General features: G+C 33.7%; 1 protein-coding gene across 3 annotated transcripts; it reads left to right on the forward strand.

Annotated features, from left to right (window-relative positions):
• The first annotated feature begins 2,592 nt into the window (after positions 1 to 2,592).
• Positions 2,593 to 16,384, forward strand: LOC142627454 (putative lysine-specific demethylase JMJ16). 3 transcript variants are annotated; one of them, XM_075801319.1, is made up of 13 exons: positions 2,602 to 2,721; positions 3,720 to 3,770; positions 4,638 to 5,094; positions 5,241 to 5,312; positions 5,715 to 5,792; positions 5,933 to 6,451; positions 6,606 to 6,830; positions 7,975 to 8,136; positions 9,697 to 10,065; positions 11,032 to 12,445; positions 12,555 to 12,658; positions 14,247 to 14,444; positions 15,523 to 16,384. In XM_075801319.1, exons 3-13 carry the CDS (start codon positions 4,780 to 4,782, stop codon positions 15,829 to 15,831), a joined length of 3,765 nt encoding a protein of 1,254 aa, XP_075657434.1. In that variant the 5' UTR covers positions 2,602 to 2,721; positions 3,720 to 3,770; positions 4,638 to 4,779; the 3' UTR covers positions 15,832 to 16,384. The 3 variants fall into 3 exon arrangements, with proteins under 3 accessions (XP_075657435.1, XP_075657434.1, XP_075657433.1); XM_075801318.1 differs by lacking the exon at positions 2,602 to 2,721 and adding an exon at positions 3,316 to 3,418; XM_075801320.1 differs by lacking the exon at positions 3,720 to 3,770 and having other exon boundaries at positions 2,593 to 2,721.
• Positions 16,385 to 16,907: the final 523 nt, after the last annotated feature.

The following is a 16,907-nucleotide window of genomic DNA, read 5'->3' on the forward strand; positions in this document are numbered from 1 at the left end:
AAATACTCACAAACATTTTACTTCAACTTTGGTATACTTATGTGGGTTTCAGTTAATTCAACTGGTAAAATCTTTAATAATTATTATCAGGAGCAATGCCATAAATTGATTTTTTTTTTTTTGAAAATAAAAATACACTTATTGTGGCATCTGGAATTAAATAGATGACATGTCAAGGCCCATTTGTTAAATATAAGTCACACCCACAGAGATAGACCACAGGGCCCATTTTTAGAAAATAGTTGGACTTTTTATATATTTATTTATTTTTTATAGAGAAAGGTGAGAAGGTTGGCTCTATTTATGAGTCCAGCAATGCCACTTTAGGACCCTCCTTCGGAAATATCAAATATGGTTGGGAAGAAGTCAATTATAGTTTTGTCAACTACGGAACCATTACTTTATCTAAGGAAGAAAGGAAAAGAAAAAGAAAAAGAAAAAGAAACTACGGCACCATTACGCATTACCTACCATGCTTACCCAAAAGCTCAAATAAAATTATTGCCCACAATAATAATTATTATTATTATTACTTTGATCAGATAGTCCCCCTCAATTAAAGAATGCGGCTAGGTGGCAATTGGCAAAGGCTTTTCCTCTATTATTTTTCTGTCACACTTTGTTTATTACATCTTAGACCAGAACAAGAATATTAATCAAAAGCATTGTTATTATATTATATTTTATTATTATTATTATTCTTTTAAAAATAACAAATGGGTCATGGGTGTCTTAAACTTTTTATCATATTATTTTATTTTATTTTGTGAGTTTTAACTTTTAATTAGTTCATTTGATAAATTCTTTTGTAAATATAGTATTCAAGTAAAAAATTTATTAGTATCTTGACTTAATAAAAACAATTATTATCATAAAAGTATATTTTCTAGGTTGAAATTTTATGTATTAAAAAAGAAGTTTCTCTCTCTATCCATAAGACATGGTGGATCCATGGACAGAATTTATAGTTTTTGGACGTACAACATGTGCTTAAAGTTTGTTGAGCCCACCGTCAAGGTATCTGGATGATAAAATGCTTGTTAACTTTTCATTGTTTGTATTTAAGTATATTTAAAATATAATTTAAAATCTTTGTTAAGTTTTCACTTCAATATATAGTGTAGATCCAGATTAAAATTTTATTATATATATATATATAAATTAATAGATACATAAAATATCTTTTTTTGTTGGATTTATATAATGAAAAACTTGCATACCGAAAATACAAGTTACTTCCTTGAAGATAAATGAAAAATTTATTGGCACTGCACTTAACTACCGTATTGAACATTACAAACATTTCTTTTACAGAGAATTGCTATATTCATAATATTTTTACAGCAATTTCATAATAAATTATATGTGGTTAGTTGTTATTAGTTATAATTTTTTTTTTTTTTTTAAGTTTCAACTTATGGCGTCCGCTCCTAATAATAGCTTTTTATTATCAGACCAAGACACCAATCAGTTTTTGGTGTAGGCAGAAATTGAACCTCAGATCTTTTATACAACCATCAGAGAACAATTGATAAAAATAATTGTTCTATACTCAAAATTTCTTTTCCTGATAAGTCTCTCAAACCCAATAATAAAGGAAGAACAATTCTAGATATAACTATTTTTACATTTTTTTTTTTGTTGAGAAAAAACTATTTTTACATTGATAAAAAGACCTGGAATGAATTATGGCCTAGAAAGTCTTCACCTAATCAGAATGACAATGGAGCAAACACTATAATTCAAATTTTATTATACCTATATTTAAATATATAGACAAAGTTTGGCTTTAGACCTAATATGAAACGAAATTTAAGAATATTTATGTATATTATATTATTTAAATAAGTTACATGTCTCATGTGACTAAAATTAGATATTAATGGTGTATTGAATCGCCATATAATAGGTTGAATGCAAATAGCTCTAAATAGATTTGGAGCTAAACTTTTGCCTAAATTTATTAAGGCAGTAAGTTAGATTGATAGATTTTCAACTTATAAATTATAATGTCCGTTTCATGATTAATTACTATTTATTGTCATGCTAAGACACCAACTGGTTTTATAGTGTAGGAGAAGTTCAAACCCTAGAAATCTTAATCAACGACAACATCAACAAGACATTTTATCAATTGAGTTAACTGCAATCCACAAATAATATGTCAGTAAACTATATTAAGAAATTTTTTATAAAAAATTAAAAAATTGATTAACCTTTTTGAACAATTTTTTAAATTTTTCATAAAAATTTTTTAAAATAGATTATTAGGCAACGATCGGCTAAAAGAATAGAACGAAAGTGTGAAGGAATATCATCCAGATAAATCACTAACATGTCTGAGTATTGCATGCTTAAAATAGTCTCAATTTAAACGTGTAAATATTTTTGATTTTTGTTCGGTTGAGAATTGAGAGTCGAATCTCCAAGTTAAGATACTTCTCAGTATAGTACCCTGAGCACCATGAGTCAGAAAGGACACTTCTCACGTAAAAAGCTCTTTGGTGTTTACTTAAACTAAACGAAACAGTCCTGTGACCATTATAGCCCCCCCATTCGCTACAAAACTCTATACAAATACAAACAAGACTTAACGAACCAAACCAAACCCAAAATATACACACACACACTCAAGAGTCAAGACTCAACCCAGTCTTCTCCTAAATTCATATCTACGCGCAAACTCCGAAACCAACCAAAAACCTCTTCAACACTCTTCAGGTACGTCTCCAATTTCTCGTCAATTTCTCCCCAATTTCTCACATCCTCCAAAATTTTATTTATTTATTTAATTAAAAAAAAACCTAATTTAAACTACTATTTAATTTTAACTTTAATTATTACAAGCTTTTGCCCAATTAATCACCTCCTTAAATTCTCACATTCCCCATTTTACCCTTACCCAATAGTCTTCTCAAACCATATAATATATTCTTTTTAACCCATGGTTTTGAGCTTGCTTCAGAAAACAGGTAATTTTTCAAAGCAAAAAAAAAAAAAAAAAAAAAAACAGGTTTATTTTAAGTTATTAGGTTTAGTTTATCTAAATTAGTACATTAGGCAATAGGCACATCCTTTTATTTTATTTTTTTAAAAACAAATAAAAACAAATAAAAGAGAAAGGTAAAGCTCTAGATTTTTGTACCCAAAAAAAAAAGAAGGAAAAATTATTAGTTAGAACCAAACCCCAAAATCTGTTACATGTTTTATCATGTGTTTCCTTTTTTGTTATGGTTTTACTACAAGAAAAAATCTTTGAATTGTTGAAATTTATTTATTTGTTGTTTCCAGATTTGCCCTTATCCACTCTTCTCTGCTTTGGATTGGTTATATAATCTTCCTGTGTGTTGAAAAATTCTAGGGTTTCTATGTGAAACTCTGTGATTTGAGAGAGAGAGAGATAGAGAGAGAGAGAGAGGTGGGTTTGGTTTGTCAATTCACGATTTGTGTGTACCTTTTAGGAATGAATTCTTTGAATTTTTTTTTTTAAAAATTTTTTCTGAATTTTTAAATTTTGAATTTGATTTTTGGGTTTTGATGGATTTTTTTTCCAGTCATCTGTGTTAGGGTTAGGGTTAGGGTTTAGATCTGCAGAATCAGATTCACTTGTTTTCAAAATTTAATTTGAAATTAGGTTTTTCAAAATTGTTTTTATTAATTTTTTTTTTTTTTTTCTGGTAGTAATTTGCTTTTTTTTTTTTGAAATCAAATTTTTGTAGTTTGAGCTGCTTGTAGTTCAATGGGAATTCCAGACTCTTGGATCAACACATGTAAGCACAAATTTTGCTTAATATTAATGTAATTTTGATTTTATTCAATTTATAGTAATTTTTTTGGGGGTAATCTTGTCCTTTTCTGGGTTTCTGTCTGATTGCAATGAATTCAACGATTATATTAATTTTTCTCAGGGATTTTTCTTTGATCATTGGTTAGTTCAGTTTTGTTGTCATGAGCTTATAAATCTGATGCATGTATGATTTGTAATGACAAAAATTTTCCAGGATTTTATGATCCTTGAATATTAATTACTTAATTGTGTTATTAAAATTATAAACACACACAGATTCACAATGTGGGTGATGGATGTTGGATTCAACAGCTAATCCCATTCAAAAAATGTTTTAGATCTTAATAATTTACAAAAAAAAAAAAGAAAAAAAAGAAAAGAAAGTGAGAATGGAAAAGCCATTAAAACTATTCAGGTGTTTGGCCTGATGGAATTTTTATTTTTTATTTTATGGTGTTTAGGTTTCTCATTTAAGATATGTTTATGGGTTGATGATAGTGCAGGCAGTATAATTTGTATTGCCATTTGATGGTGTATAGGGAAATGAAATTGTTTTTCCTTGTGATATAATTGCAACAGTGTTGATTAGCCCCAAAACATGAAGTTTGTGAATCTTTTATGACATGGTCTCTCTCTCTGTCTCTGTCTCTCTCTTCCTCTCTCGCACTCGCCCGCATATGAATGCCTGTGTTTTGGGTATCATAGTGATGCTGTGCTAGCAATATGTATTCTAATACATCATGCAGATCGTAGATAATGAAGCTGGAGTTGCATGCACCTTTTGTTTTCTCTCTGTATGTAAACATGTTAATTAATTTCAATTTATTCAATTTTTTTTTTTGGTTTGCAGAATAACTTTAGTCTTTTGATGAGGGTGATAAACTGAAGATAGACAATTGTTGTATTGGACCTGTGAATTAGATCAATTCCTTTCTGCATAAAGTGAACAAGTTGGAAACGATAATATCTATTGTCTTTGTTTCCTGGTCCTGATGGGAACAGAGTTTATGAGAGCTTGCATTAAAGATGAGAATGATGATTTTCCATCAGTTCCACCAGGTTTTGAGTCATTTACTTCTTTTACCTTGAAGAAGGTACAAGATAGTGAGAAACCTAACAAGGGAAACACAATTAGTAGCTCGGCTTTAACAAATGATTCTGAGTCAAAGCCTGTTAAGATGGAAACTGAAGTTGACAACAGTGATACTGCAAAGACTAGAAGGTGCCTCCGGCGTAAACCATTGATAAACTATGGACGATATGAGAATAGTTCAGGGGATGAGTCTGATGCTGAGCGGCTTGATCAAGTTAGTTCTTTCTTTTGTTGTAATAGATAATTATGTGTTTTTAGTGGCCCTCTGATTTCTTGATCTTATTGATCATTCTGTTTTCTCTTGAGAGAGCTATACTTGTAAATAATGACTTAACACTTAAGTGCCATTTGTTGTTGCAGAATTTTTCTTCAAGGCCTCGCCTTCCCAAGGGGGTTATCCGTGGATGTCCAGAGTGTAGTAACTGCCAAAAGGTTGCCTTCTAAAATTGTATGCTTTAGATGTCATCGGCCTTTCCCTTATGTGGCCCAATTGCATGTTTCCTCCATACACATATACTATTTTTATGTATTGGACATTAATGGCATTACAACCTAATGAAGAGGGGGAAAAAATAAAAGGAAAAAACATGTTGTACCAATTAGAAACACATAGCAGTGATAGTGCACTACAGTGCCTAGGAAGTGATTTCTGGAAGTGCTCCTGGTTTTGTATCAACATGACAAAAAGACTGCATCATGCCTTGAGTTGGCCACTTGTGATTGTTGACAGGCGGATGATTGCAATGGTGACAGAGGAGCTGAATCTGATGTGTTCCTGACATAAAATTTTAATGTCTTGATATTTTTTCATTGATAGTTGTGGTCTTGTAACAGGTTGCTGCAAGATGGCATCCAGAAGATGCTTCGAGGCCAGACCTTGAGAATGCTCCCATCTTCTACCCAACTGAAAAGGTCTTTAACTTTAGCAGTAGAATTTGAGTTGTCAGAATTTTAAAATTTATTTTCTATCATTGTTACTATTACTTGTCAATTTTGAAGTTATTTATTTTGGAGAAATAAGATCTTTGAATTAATAAATGGCCTTTTTTCAGGAGTTCGAAGATACTTTGAACTATATAGCAAGCATACGTCTTAGAGCTGAACCATATGGAATCTGTCGCATTGTACCTCCCTCTTCCTGGAAACCTCCCTGTCCTCTTAGGGAGAAAAATATATGGGAGGGTGCTAAATTTGCTACACGTGTCCAGAGGGTTGACAAACTTCAAAATCGAGTGTCAATGAAAAAGGTGTTCAAGGGTCATAATAATATGAAGAGGAAAAGGAGAAGATGCTCACGGATGGGGGTAGATTGTGTGACTGGTAGTGGAGAACCTTGTGATGCTGGAATTTTAGAGGCTGAAACGTTTGGGTTTGAACCTGGTCCGGAGTTTACTCTGGAATCTTTTAGGAAATATGCAGAGGACTTCAAGGCCCAATACTTTAGCAAGACTGAAACTGTTACTGATATGGGGGCTAATATTGCTATGCTTAAACAGCAGTGGGAGCCATCCATTGAGAATATAGAGGGTGAATATTGGCGAATGGTTGAGAAACCTACTGAAGAAATTGAGGTATGATTTTAGTGTTTGATCTGATGTTAGCATTTCATTATTCCATACATTTCTTCACCATATTTCACCTCTCTCTCTCTCTTCAATTGTCTGTGCATGTGGTATGTCTCCCTGTGCATACGTAGCCTTAACTGCAATGTTATGATTCTTCTAGGTGCTGTATGGGGCTGATTTGGAAACCGGGCTTTTTGGCAGTGGGTTTCCCAAAATGTCCAGTCAAGTTGGTTTTGCTTCAGATGAAATGTATATAAAATCGGGCTGGAACTTAAATAACTTTCCTAGGCTTCCTGGATCTGTACTATCTTATGAAAGCAGTGATATATCTGGTGTTCTGGTGCCATGGTTATATGTAGGGATGTGCTTTTCCTCCTTTTGTTGGGTAAGTAAATGTCTAATTTCCTGCTGCATCAGCTTATAATCTCTGAAAATTGAATGCCATCACTTGTGTATATAACCTTTATGTTTGTGTAAGAATGTGTTTGTATATGCCAGATGCCTGTTCTCGTGCATATGGATGACATGAATGGATATGCATGGTTCTATACATCCAAGAATTACATTTGAACGCCCAAACTAAATTTGTTGGGAGACCACATTTTGACTCCTTACAACCACTCTAAAAACAGGCCCGCGTGGTGTGATGTCGAATGCCATAAAAGATTTGAGTATGTTCATCACCAATTGGTTTTAAGGTGGAATGACACAGCTCACGGTTCGACAAATGGTAACAGAGCCAAGGTCATGGGTTTGAGTCACGGGAGTGTCATTGTGAGGGAGGGATTGTTGGGAAGACCACAATTTGACTCCCTACAACCACTCTAAAAACAGGCCCGCGTGGTGTGATGTTGAATGCCATAAAAGATTTGAGTGTCTTTCTCATCACCAATTGGTTTTGAGGTGGAATGGCACAGCTCATGGTCCGACAAAATTGTAAAATGATTGAAACATGAGAGGATTTTGGAAAAGAAATAGTACAGAGCTATGTAACTTATCCAAGAAAAAGGAAAATGAGGAATAGAGTAATTAGGATATTAGTTTTACCTTCTATTTTTTCCCTCTTAGTCTTTTTGCTCTAGCTGTGGGACTCTCTGTTTCCTATTTAATCTTTATCTTTCTTTTGTATTTTATTTTTTATTTTCAATAAATGGTGGAAGATAATTCAACCTTGAATCTGCCGTATATACTTTGCGGATTTTGTGTGTTCATACTCCATGTTATAAACTTAAATCTATCTCAAGGCATATATTTATTTTGTTAGGTAATTACCAGAGTAAGCGAGTATTCAAACTACTATGTTTTGGGGTCATGACTCTTCACTTTTTTTTTGGTTGAGAATCATGACTCTTTCACTTCAACTTTTAAAATTAGCACCATAAAATTAAAATTTACATCTTAACTCTTGCATATATTTTGAAGTGGAACCAAAGGATGACAATTGTTTCTATGCAGCTTAGCTCACGTCTTCATTTTAGATGTCGATGATACTAAATCTTTCTTTTTTGTTTTATACTTCTAAAAAACAGCATGTCGAAGATCACCACTTGTACTCGTTGAATTACATGCACTGGGGTGCCCCAAAAATTTGGTATGGTGTCCCTGGTACGGATGCCTGTCAATTGGAGGAGGCTATGAGAAAGCATTTGCCTGACCTTTTTGACGAACAACCAGACTTGCTTCATAAGCTTGTAAGTAAAAGTTACTGCATTGTGTCATATGGTTGTTTCATGTTTGGAATCAGGCTTGGGGTTCTTTGTTCAGTTGTTGTTTGGACACGTGCTTGTAATTCCTTTTTTTTTTTTTTTTCCATTTGTTTTGTCAACTTGTCTGTATATATTACATCTCAAGGCAATGTGTTCTTCTTGGGATCTGTTATTTGGACTTATGTGCTTGTAATTCCTTAAGAATATTTCATTTGTTTTTATCTACCTTTTTGAATATATGTCTCTAAGGAAATATGTTCGTCCTGTCATCTGTTATCTGGTACTGTTCTTTTTGGTTCTTGAAATAGGATTGTTTGAGAAGGTTCAAATGCCTAGCAACAAACTCCTATGTTCCTGCCTTCATGGTATTCTGAACAAGTTCCTAGATAACGAGCCTAAGGGTTCCTTACTAACAATGCAGGACCATTGAGAACAATAATTCATCTTACCTTTTCCTCTTAAATTATTATTTTCTAGTTAATAAAAACTAATTATACAGACTGAAATGCTCTATTTTTTTTTTTTTGGAAATGTTGGGTAATGTTTGTTTAAATTATTAAAGTCTTGTTGTCATTTGTTCTTAAAGTTTCTTATCTTTTTAATAATTTAATGAAGGTTTCATCTCCTGTCGTCTTTTCAAATTGAAGTTGTATCAACATAGAAATAAGTAAATTACTGTGATTTCTTGTTTGTGCCAGCACGATTAGCCTCTAATTGTAGGGTTCTTTTTTTTATAATAAAAAAATAGATGTTCTAAAATTTCTCTCCATTTGGAGGAGGGGGTAGGGTGGGTTTGGTTCAGCTGTCGAGGCAAGCTTCCTCTCCTAAGATTCCATTGCTACTTCCATAACTGATACATTTTGCATATATTTAATTGTAAAGGGTCAGTGCCAAATCACTACTTGTGTGCTGCTCCCACTAGCTCTTGGATGTTTGGTTATATGTCTGTTCACCAAATTTTAATGGAATGTTATTCATGGGACATGAGGTTTATCAATAAACTTCACTACGATTGTGTTCTTTTCTGTTCAGGCATATTTTATTTTCATCTTTAGGTATGAATCTGGATTAATATATTTGGAAATTATATACAATTACCCTAAAGTCTAAAAATATTTTTTTATTAGATTGCGACCATTTTCCCTTTCTATGTTCTTTGTGGGGATCCTACATCTGATAGTTTGTGAATGGCACACAATTCTTTTTGTTTTAATAAAGTTAGTGACTGTTTGTTGAGAAAGAGATGGGCGAAACATGCAGCATTTGTTAGGTAGCCATGAAAAGGGGCAGAGAAATAATTTTAGAATTTTTTCATATTTTTACATAGATTTGTGTATTGACTAATGTAGTATGAGTTTGATAGTAAGGCTATTTTGATTCTTTGACCAGAATAATGAAAACTTTTCTTGGAAAACCATGCCTTCTTTTCTTGTTACTTACTTGAGGAGGGAGGGGAAGGAAATTTAGATTTTTATTCCTCGATCTTAGTGTTTATTGACCTATATTGCATTCTCTATGCACTGAACATATGATTTTCTCATGCAGGTCACGCAGCTTTCCCCATCCATACTGAAATCTGAGGGGGTCCCTGTCTATAGGTGTGTACAGAATCCTGGGGAGTTTGTTCTGACCTTCCCTCGAGCATATCATTCAGGGTTCAACTGCGGCTTCAATTGTGCAGAGGCAGTTAATGTAGCTCCGGTTGATTGGCTGCCCCACGGGCAGATTGCTGTAGAGCTATACCGTGAGCAGGGACGAAAGACTTCCATTTCGCATGATAAATTGTTACTTGGGGCTGCAAGGGAAGCAGTGAGAGCTCACTGGGAACTAAATCTACTCAAGAAAAATACCTTGGATAACTTGAGATGGAGAGATGTCTGTGGAAAGGATGGGATCTTATCTAAAGCACTCAAGGTAAAACTCAACCTCTCTTAGTAATTGTTTCTTCTTTATTTTATTTATTTTTTGGGGGATTTGGGATGGTTACATATTGGAAAACTTATAGTTTTGACTTCTAAAAAATTATAGCCTGAGTTGATCAGGAATCCAAAATTTTGTTTGACTTAATAGGACAGTGGTTGAAATAGAAAAATTAAGATATTTTAAGCACTTAATGGCAAAAAAAAAAAAAAAAAACCTATAGGGATAATCCTGTTGAGTGGTTCAAATGGGCATTCTCATCTGACAAGAATGGGTGGAGAGTGAGGGTCATGGGTTCAAAACCCATTGGGTGTGTGTGTAACTTATCAATAAAAAATTTAATGGCACAAGTAAAAATCTTAGCACTAGGAGAATGATAGAATCATGGCATATCATTTTTGAAATTGGTTTTGAATTTATTATTTTGGAGGGCCTATATTATGGTTTGAGCCTGCAATTTGATTTCATTGTTCATTTCAGAACATGGATTTGGATGGAGGGATAATTCGTTGATAGATGTTAATCCGTGATTATGTGGAACTGAAATGGTTGGTCAACCTGATGAGAAGAAAAAGAAAGAAAATTAGTTGATTATTTTTGGATGAAAACAGAGACTTTATTGGTTCTGTGTGGAAATCAATGGCTACATGTTATTTGATAAATTTAATGCTGGATCCTAGTATGTCTAAATGCTGTAGGGAGAAATTCAAGGTTGTAGTTTTACAGAATTTGTTATTAATTGTTTGTAATCTTTTGGATTGTTAATTAGCATTTTTTTCCATGTCATTAAAAAATAATCTTTAGATTTTTAATAGAGTATGAATACTAAATCTAAATTTCAATAAAAAGTTTGCAAACATCTCATCATAATGTTAGCAATAAAATGTACAGTTCAGCAGCAGATATGAGCAACACTTGTGTTCAAGTTTCCTGTTTGACTTTATAATTTCGCTTTTCTAGGCACGTGTTGAGATGGAACGAGTGAGGAGAGAATTTCTTTGCAGTTCTTCAAAGACAATAAAGATGGAGAGCAATTTTGATGCCACCTGTGAGAGAGAATGCAGTGTATGCCTTTTTGATTTGCACCTGTCTGCAGCAATTTGTCATTGTTCCCCAGATAAATATGCATGTTTAAATCATGCAAAGCAGTTCTGTGAATGTGCTTGGGGTAATAAATATTTTCTTTTTCGCTATGGCATCGATGAATTAAATATCCTTGTTGAGGCATTGGAAGGAAAATTAAGTGCTATATACAGATGGGCAAGACTTGATCTTGGACTTGCCCTGAGTTCTTATGTGTCCCGGGAGAATATGCTGCCAGTTGGTAAAGACCTGAAGAACTCAACTGGGATCATGAATGAAATTTCTCAACTTAAAAAGAGTGCAGAAGTTGAATCACGTTTGAAGGAAAGAAAGGTATCATTGAAATTTCCTAGTTCATCACATAAGATTGAGACAGTGAACCGTAACTCTCAATTCAAGAAAGAACAATTTGTTGTTTTGGGCCTTTTGGCTCCCAAATTAAAAAATCCTGTTTGCCAGTTGTCTCAAGAAGACACGTCATATGCTGCAACTTCAGCTGCAGAGGAATCTCGAGTGAAGAAACCCTCAGTCTTGAAACATGATAATGTTATTCTTCTAAGTGATGATGAATGTGATGAACCCAAGAAGCCTGTTACAAAACAAGAACAGGAAACTTCTTCAGAGAAGCATTTAGGACTTTCTGAGAGGCTGGCAGGTTCAGATGATAAACCAAGCGTGTGTAATTCTAATAAAGATTCAATCCTGGCTACCCCTAAGACTGATGCTGCAGTGATTGGTGAAAAGGATGTCAGTTCATTAATTGATGCAGAAAGAAATAATTGTTCATCTCATTCTATGCACATGAAAGATGGAGATAATGGAAGTTTTGGACCTCTTCTAGGGTCAAATCCATCAAACATGCCGTACCTTGTAGCTTCCACTAGTGTAGAAGTAGGAGGACAATCTCAAGATTCCTCTACTACTAGAGAGACCAGTGACCATGATATGGTAAATTCTGGGAGTTACCCACAGAATCCACAACCATCTGGTGGTGGATCACCTAACAATAGGGATACGCATGAAAAGATGGAAATAAATGCAACTTCAAATTCAGTAGATAATATAAGTGAAAAGGTGGGAATAAATGCAACCTCAAATTTAGTAGATAATGTAAGAACTATTACTGGAAACCCATCTGGCACCTCAAACAATTTGGACAGATATTTCCGCCAAAAGGGTCCTCGCATTGCCAAGGTAGTGCGGAGGATAAACTGCTGTGTAGAACCTCTGGAATTTGGATTTGTGCTCTCTGGAAAGTCGTGGTGCAACAGCCAGGCCATTTTTCCCAAAGGTATGTTTAATGCATTTTGTCCACTGAGATAAAAAGAAACTAGCTGATGTATGACTTAATATACAAAAAGGGAGCATGAGCTTATGCATATTTATTCTGCTTGATGCAGGATTTAGGAGCCGGGTTAGGTACATAAATGTATTAGATCCGACAAATATGTGTTACTATGTCTCAGAAATTCTTGATGCAGGACACGATGGACCTCTGTTCATGGTATGTACTTGCCTGCAATTGCTATTATATATTCTTGCTGGTTTAGACTTGACCTTGCATCATATTTATTCAGAAAAGGCTCTCTCAATATATTATTTGCTTGTAGCTTTTTAATCTTTATAGTATTGAGTTTCCAAAAGTTATTGAACATCAAAAAGCTTTGAGATGCTACAGAGTTTTTTCCTTGCTAAGATTTCATAAGATGTGATAGTTTATACAAGAAAAGAAGATGATATGGTTGTTATTTGTTAAGCTTGATTTTGTCCTGATTACTGTCTGAAGCATGGTCAAGGACTCCTTAATGTTAGATGTAATAATCAGTTAATGACTACCCTTTCACTCTGGTGCTAGATCAGACTTTAGTATGTCAACACTTAGTATTACCTTGCACTTTCAATGCCTGTTTTTCAAATAATAAAAAAATCCTCAAGTGCTTCCCAAATAGATGTAGAGTTTGTTAGTGAACAGTTCTGCTTTAATATAGGTCTTCTTTTATGAAATTGTAGGATTAGAGAAATGAGGTTTATATGAAAAACATTTGGAGTTTGTGGAAATAAATGAAACTGAGCTCTTTCTGGTAGGCAAAAGAGTAGGACGGGAAAGGGCATGAACATCTTTAGTGAACTGTAGTATTGTACTGATATTTTGAGCAATCTGATGGTTATAAAGTAGCATGGAGACTTATACTTAGAAGCCATTATTCCACTTGTATAAGATGCTGATATTTATAAGATTTTCTTTCAAAATATTTAGAGCTTCAGAATGGAGCCTTAGGGGAAGTTGTTTTTGTTAGAAGCTAGAAAGCACAGACACTTCATTTGAGGTGTCGTACCCGTATCGGACATGGGACATGCCTAAGACACTTTTGCACTTGTGTCCTAGCCGTGTCCTTTTTTTTTTGAAAAATTTTAGGACATAGCTGGGACACTTATCTATTATTTCTTTTTAGTTTTAATCTTAAACACTTATTTAGTTATCTTTTATTTACTATTTTAGATCTCATTATTTGGTTTGTATTCTAATTTCTAAACATCATATGTTAGTAATGAAGTCACTTTAATATCCTTTATTACTCTTAAATTTATATATGTTTAACATTATATGAAAAAAAATAAATGCCTAACAATATTCAAAAATTTTAAAATTAATTAATATGCGTATTCTTGCCGTACCTGTATCCTAAATTTAGGATTCCTAAATTTTTTAAAATTGCCATGTCACTATGTCATACCTGTACCCGTACCCATGCCCATATCTGTGTCTGTGCTTCATAGGTCAGAAGTCTTATGTAATAGCAACCCCCTAGAATAATTAGATTTAATTGTTCTCTTCATTCTTGTAGTTAAGTTTTCTTTTTTCTTTTTTTCTTTTCCTCTTTCTATTTGTACTTTCTGATTATTTTATGCACCTTTGCATAAGGTAGGTTTTTATATACAGATTTTTCTTACTTATATATAAAAGAATAATTGGATTTAACATTTGGGTAAATTTGGAAATTATTTATCAAAAAATTGGGGGAAAAAGAGAATATATTTGAGATTTTGATTAGAAAAAGTGCTGATACTTCACCCATACTCCAATTTTTTAGGTTTCTTTGGAGCAATGCCCAAGTGAGGTGTTCATTCATGTCTCCGCTGCTAGATGCTGGGAAATGGTGAGAGATAGAGTGAATCAAGAGATCACAAGGCAACATAAACTGGGAAAAGCAAACCTTCCTCCTTTACAGCCTCCTGGCAGTCTTGATGGCTTTGAAATGTTTGGGTTCTCTTCACCTGCAATCGTGCAGGTAATATACCAGTTGACTGATTTCTTGACTTCCACTATAGTACAGTGCCTGTTTGCAATGTGACATGGGTGATTTTCTCGATAAAATGCTTATAATGTACTTTCTCTATGTTCCCACTCAAATTTATTTCTAGTTTCTTGCTTTTGGGCTCTGGAATCTTTTGCATATATATAGATGATGACTAAGCTTGGAAAACACAAAATATAGACAAGCTTTGAGGTGACACCCTACCAAAGTACCAATTCATATATACCTAGGTCTAAAATGATTGGTTGCTTTTGCTTTTATTATGCATAAGTCATGTAAAACTATGCTCTTTGAAAACCCCCTCTCTCTCCTCCCCACCTCCCCGTCTGATAATTTATCTGAATACTATGTGTTATCTTTTAATTGCATAAGTTTTCATTTTGTGAGTTCAGGCCTAATATTAAAGTTGAGGTGGTATGGAAATGGTATAACCCTCTCTGAACATGATTTGGCATGTTGTCATCTGCACCAATAGAAAGTCCTTTGTCAATGAAATTGCAGTGGTTTGTTTTGGATTTGTTCACCTTTTTTTTACCCAAAAAATATATTGCAAAACATCAGCTTTTATTATTTACTTTCAAGAGTTGCTCTGAATGTCCACTTCTGGTTGTTTCTGTTTACAAAATTGTTTGAAGGATGAAAGACATTAATCCTTCTTGTGAAGCTAATCTCAATGAAAATAAAGTGGTTTGTGTGTTCTTCTCCCTACTAATTGTTACTTTTTGTTTCTTTGAAAATTGGTGTGGAAAACATCAGATTGATTTTTTAGACTTTCTCTGAGTGTCCCACCATCACTCTCTGTGTTTAAAATTGTTCGGGGTGAAAATGAAAGATTTACCCTATAATGTGGCAATCCCCAGCCTAGTGCAATTTGGTCAAAATTTAAATTTTACCATTCACTATCTAAATTTTTATACTACTTTGTACTATATATACTATTTTTTTCCTCATGTTTTTGACAGTTTTCACAGTTCATGACAAATGATTATATATGAGATTTCGAAAAAAGAAGAAGAAAGAAGTTAACCTTATTGTTGCTATTTTTATACAGGCCATAGAGGCAATGGATAGGAATCGAGTCTGCACTGAGTACTGGGACTCACGGCCCTACTCCCGACCTCAAGTACAGATTCCACAAACTTCTCAATACAAAGACAGTGAGGAAAGAAATGATCCAGGGGGCCCCGGAAATCCGCTTTTGCCCATTGGAGTTGATAGAATACTGAGGGGCCTATTCAAGAAGGCAAACCCAGAAGAGTTGAACTCACTTTATAGCATTTTAAGTGACAATAGGCCAACAGCTGATCGAGGCTTAGTGACTCAGCTGCTTAATGAAGAGATTCACAATCATCCTAGATGATTCATTATTTGGTCTCATGAGAATTTGAGACCAAACTCCACCTGGAAGTTTTTTGTTTTTTTTTTGACTTTGTAAATTCTCAGTTCCTGCTGCCAGGTTGCACCTACTTTGTAGTCAACCTGGTCATTCTTTAACCAAAGAGGTAACGTTAAGAAAAGAAAGGAAAATAAGAAAAAGAAAATGGCTACATTTCCTTCGAAATTTTCGCCATATTGGCTGTTAGTAGCTGTGAAGAAGCTGGAGATACATCTCGTGGGTACCCCTGTTTTTGTTTCTGATATGGGTTCCGCCATCTTCTAGCACCATCTTCTAGCACGGAGTAGATAAACTTTTTATTAATTTTTTGTTTTCTTTTTCCAGATTCACTTTGATCTTTAGCTTATTGATCATTGTTAGGAACTTTTTTAGGTTAGATGTTACTATAGAGCTAACTTTTAGTTATGGATAAATTTCCTTTGTAACTAATTTATAATTTGGTAAGATTTGTATACTTGCTGTGCATTTGTGAATGGAACATATGGAACTTAATCCCATGCAAACAATTTTCCTCAAATCTTATTCATGGGCTGTCCGGGTTTATCCCTATATTTCTGCTTTGCTGCTTCTTGAAACTACAATTTTGTGCCGTAAGAACAAGAATGGTGGACAAAATCAAGATTTGATTTATATATTCTCAACATCAGCATCAGCATCATTCACACTGAATGAAGTCTTGTTAGAAACGTGTTGGAAGGGGTTATATTTTGTGTGTGTGTATATATATTATGTCTTTCTTTCTCACCTTTCCCATCTCTCCCTCATTGACTTGTATAAGGCCTTATACACAATTTCGCTGAGAACGTGTTCCAAGCCTACAAACCACTTATCAAACCTATCACGGTATCTTACCCACCTACCTAACAAAGTACTATCATATATTCATATTCATATACTATATAATTTGAAGAGGATTTTTTTTAATATTTAAATATCAATAAAATAATTTTTTGTTTAACTCTATATTATATGTTTTTAAAAAATAATATTTTTCTTGGTTTTTAGAGATACAAAATAACTAATTAAGTTTTTGTATTTAG

This window comes from Castanea sativa, chromosome 3 (assembly GCF_040712315.1).
Source record: "Castanea sativa cultivar Marrone di Chiusa Pesio chromosome 3, ASM4071231v1".
Classification (NCBI taxonomy): domain Eukaryota; kingdom Viridiplantae; phylum Streptophyta; class Magnoliopsida; order Fagales; family Fagaceae; genus Castanea; species Castanea sativa.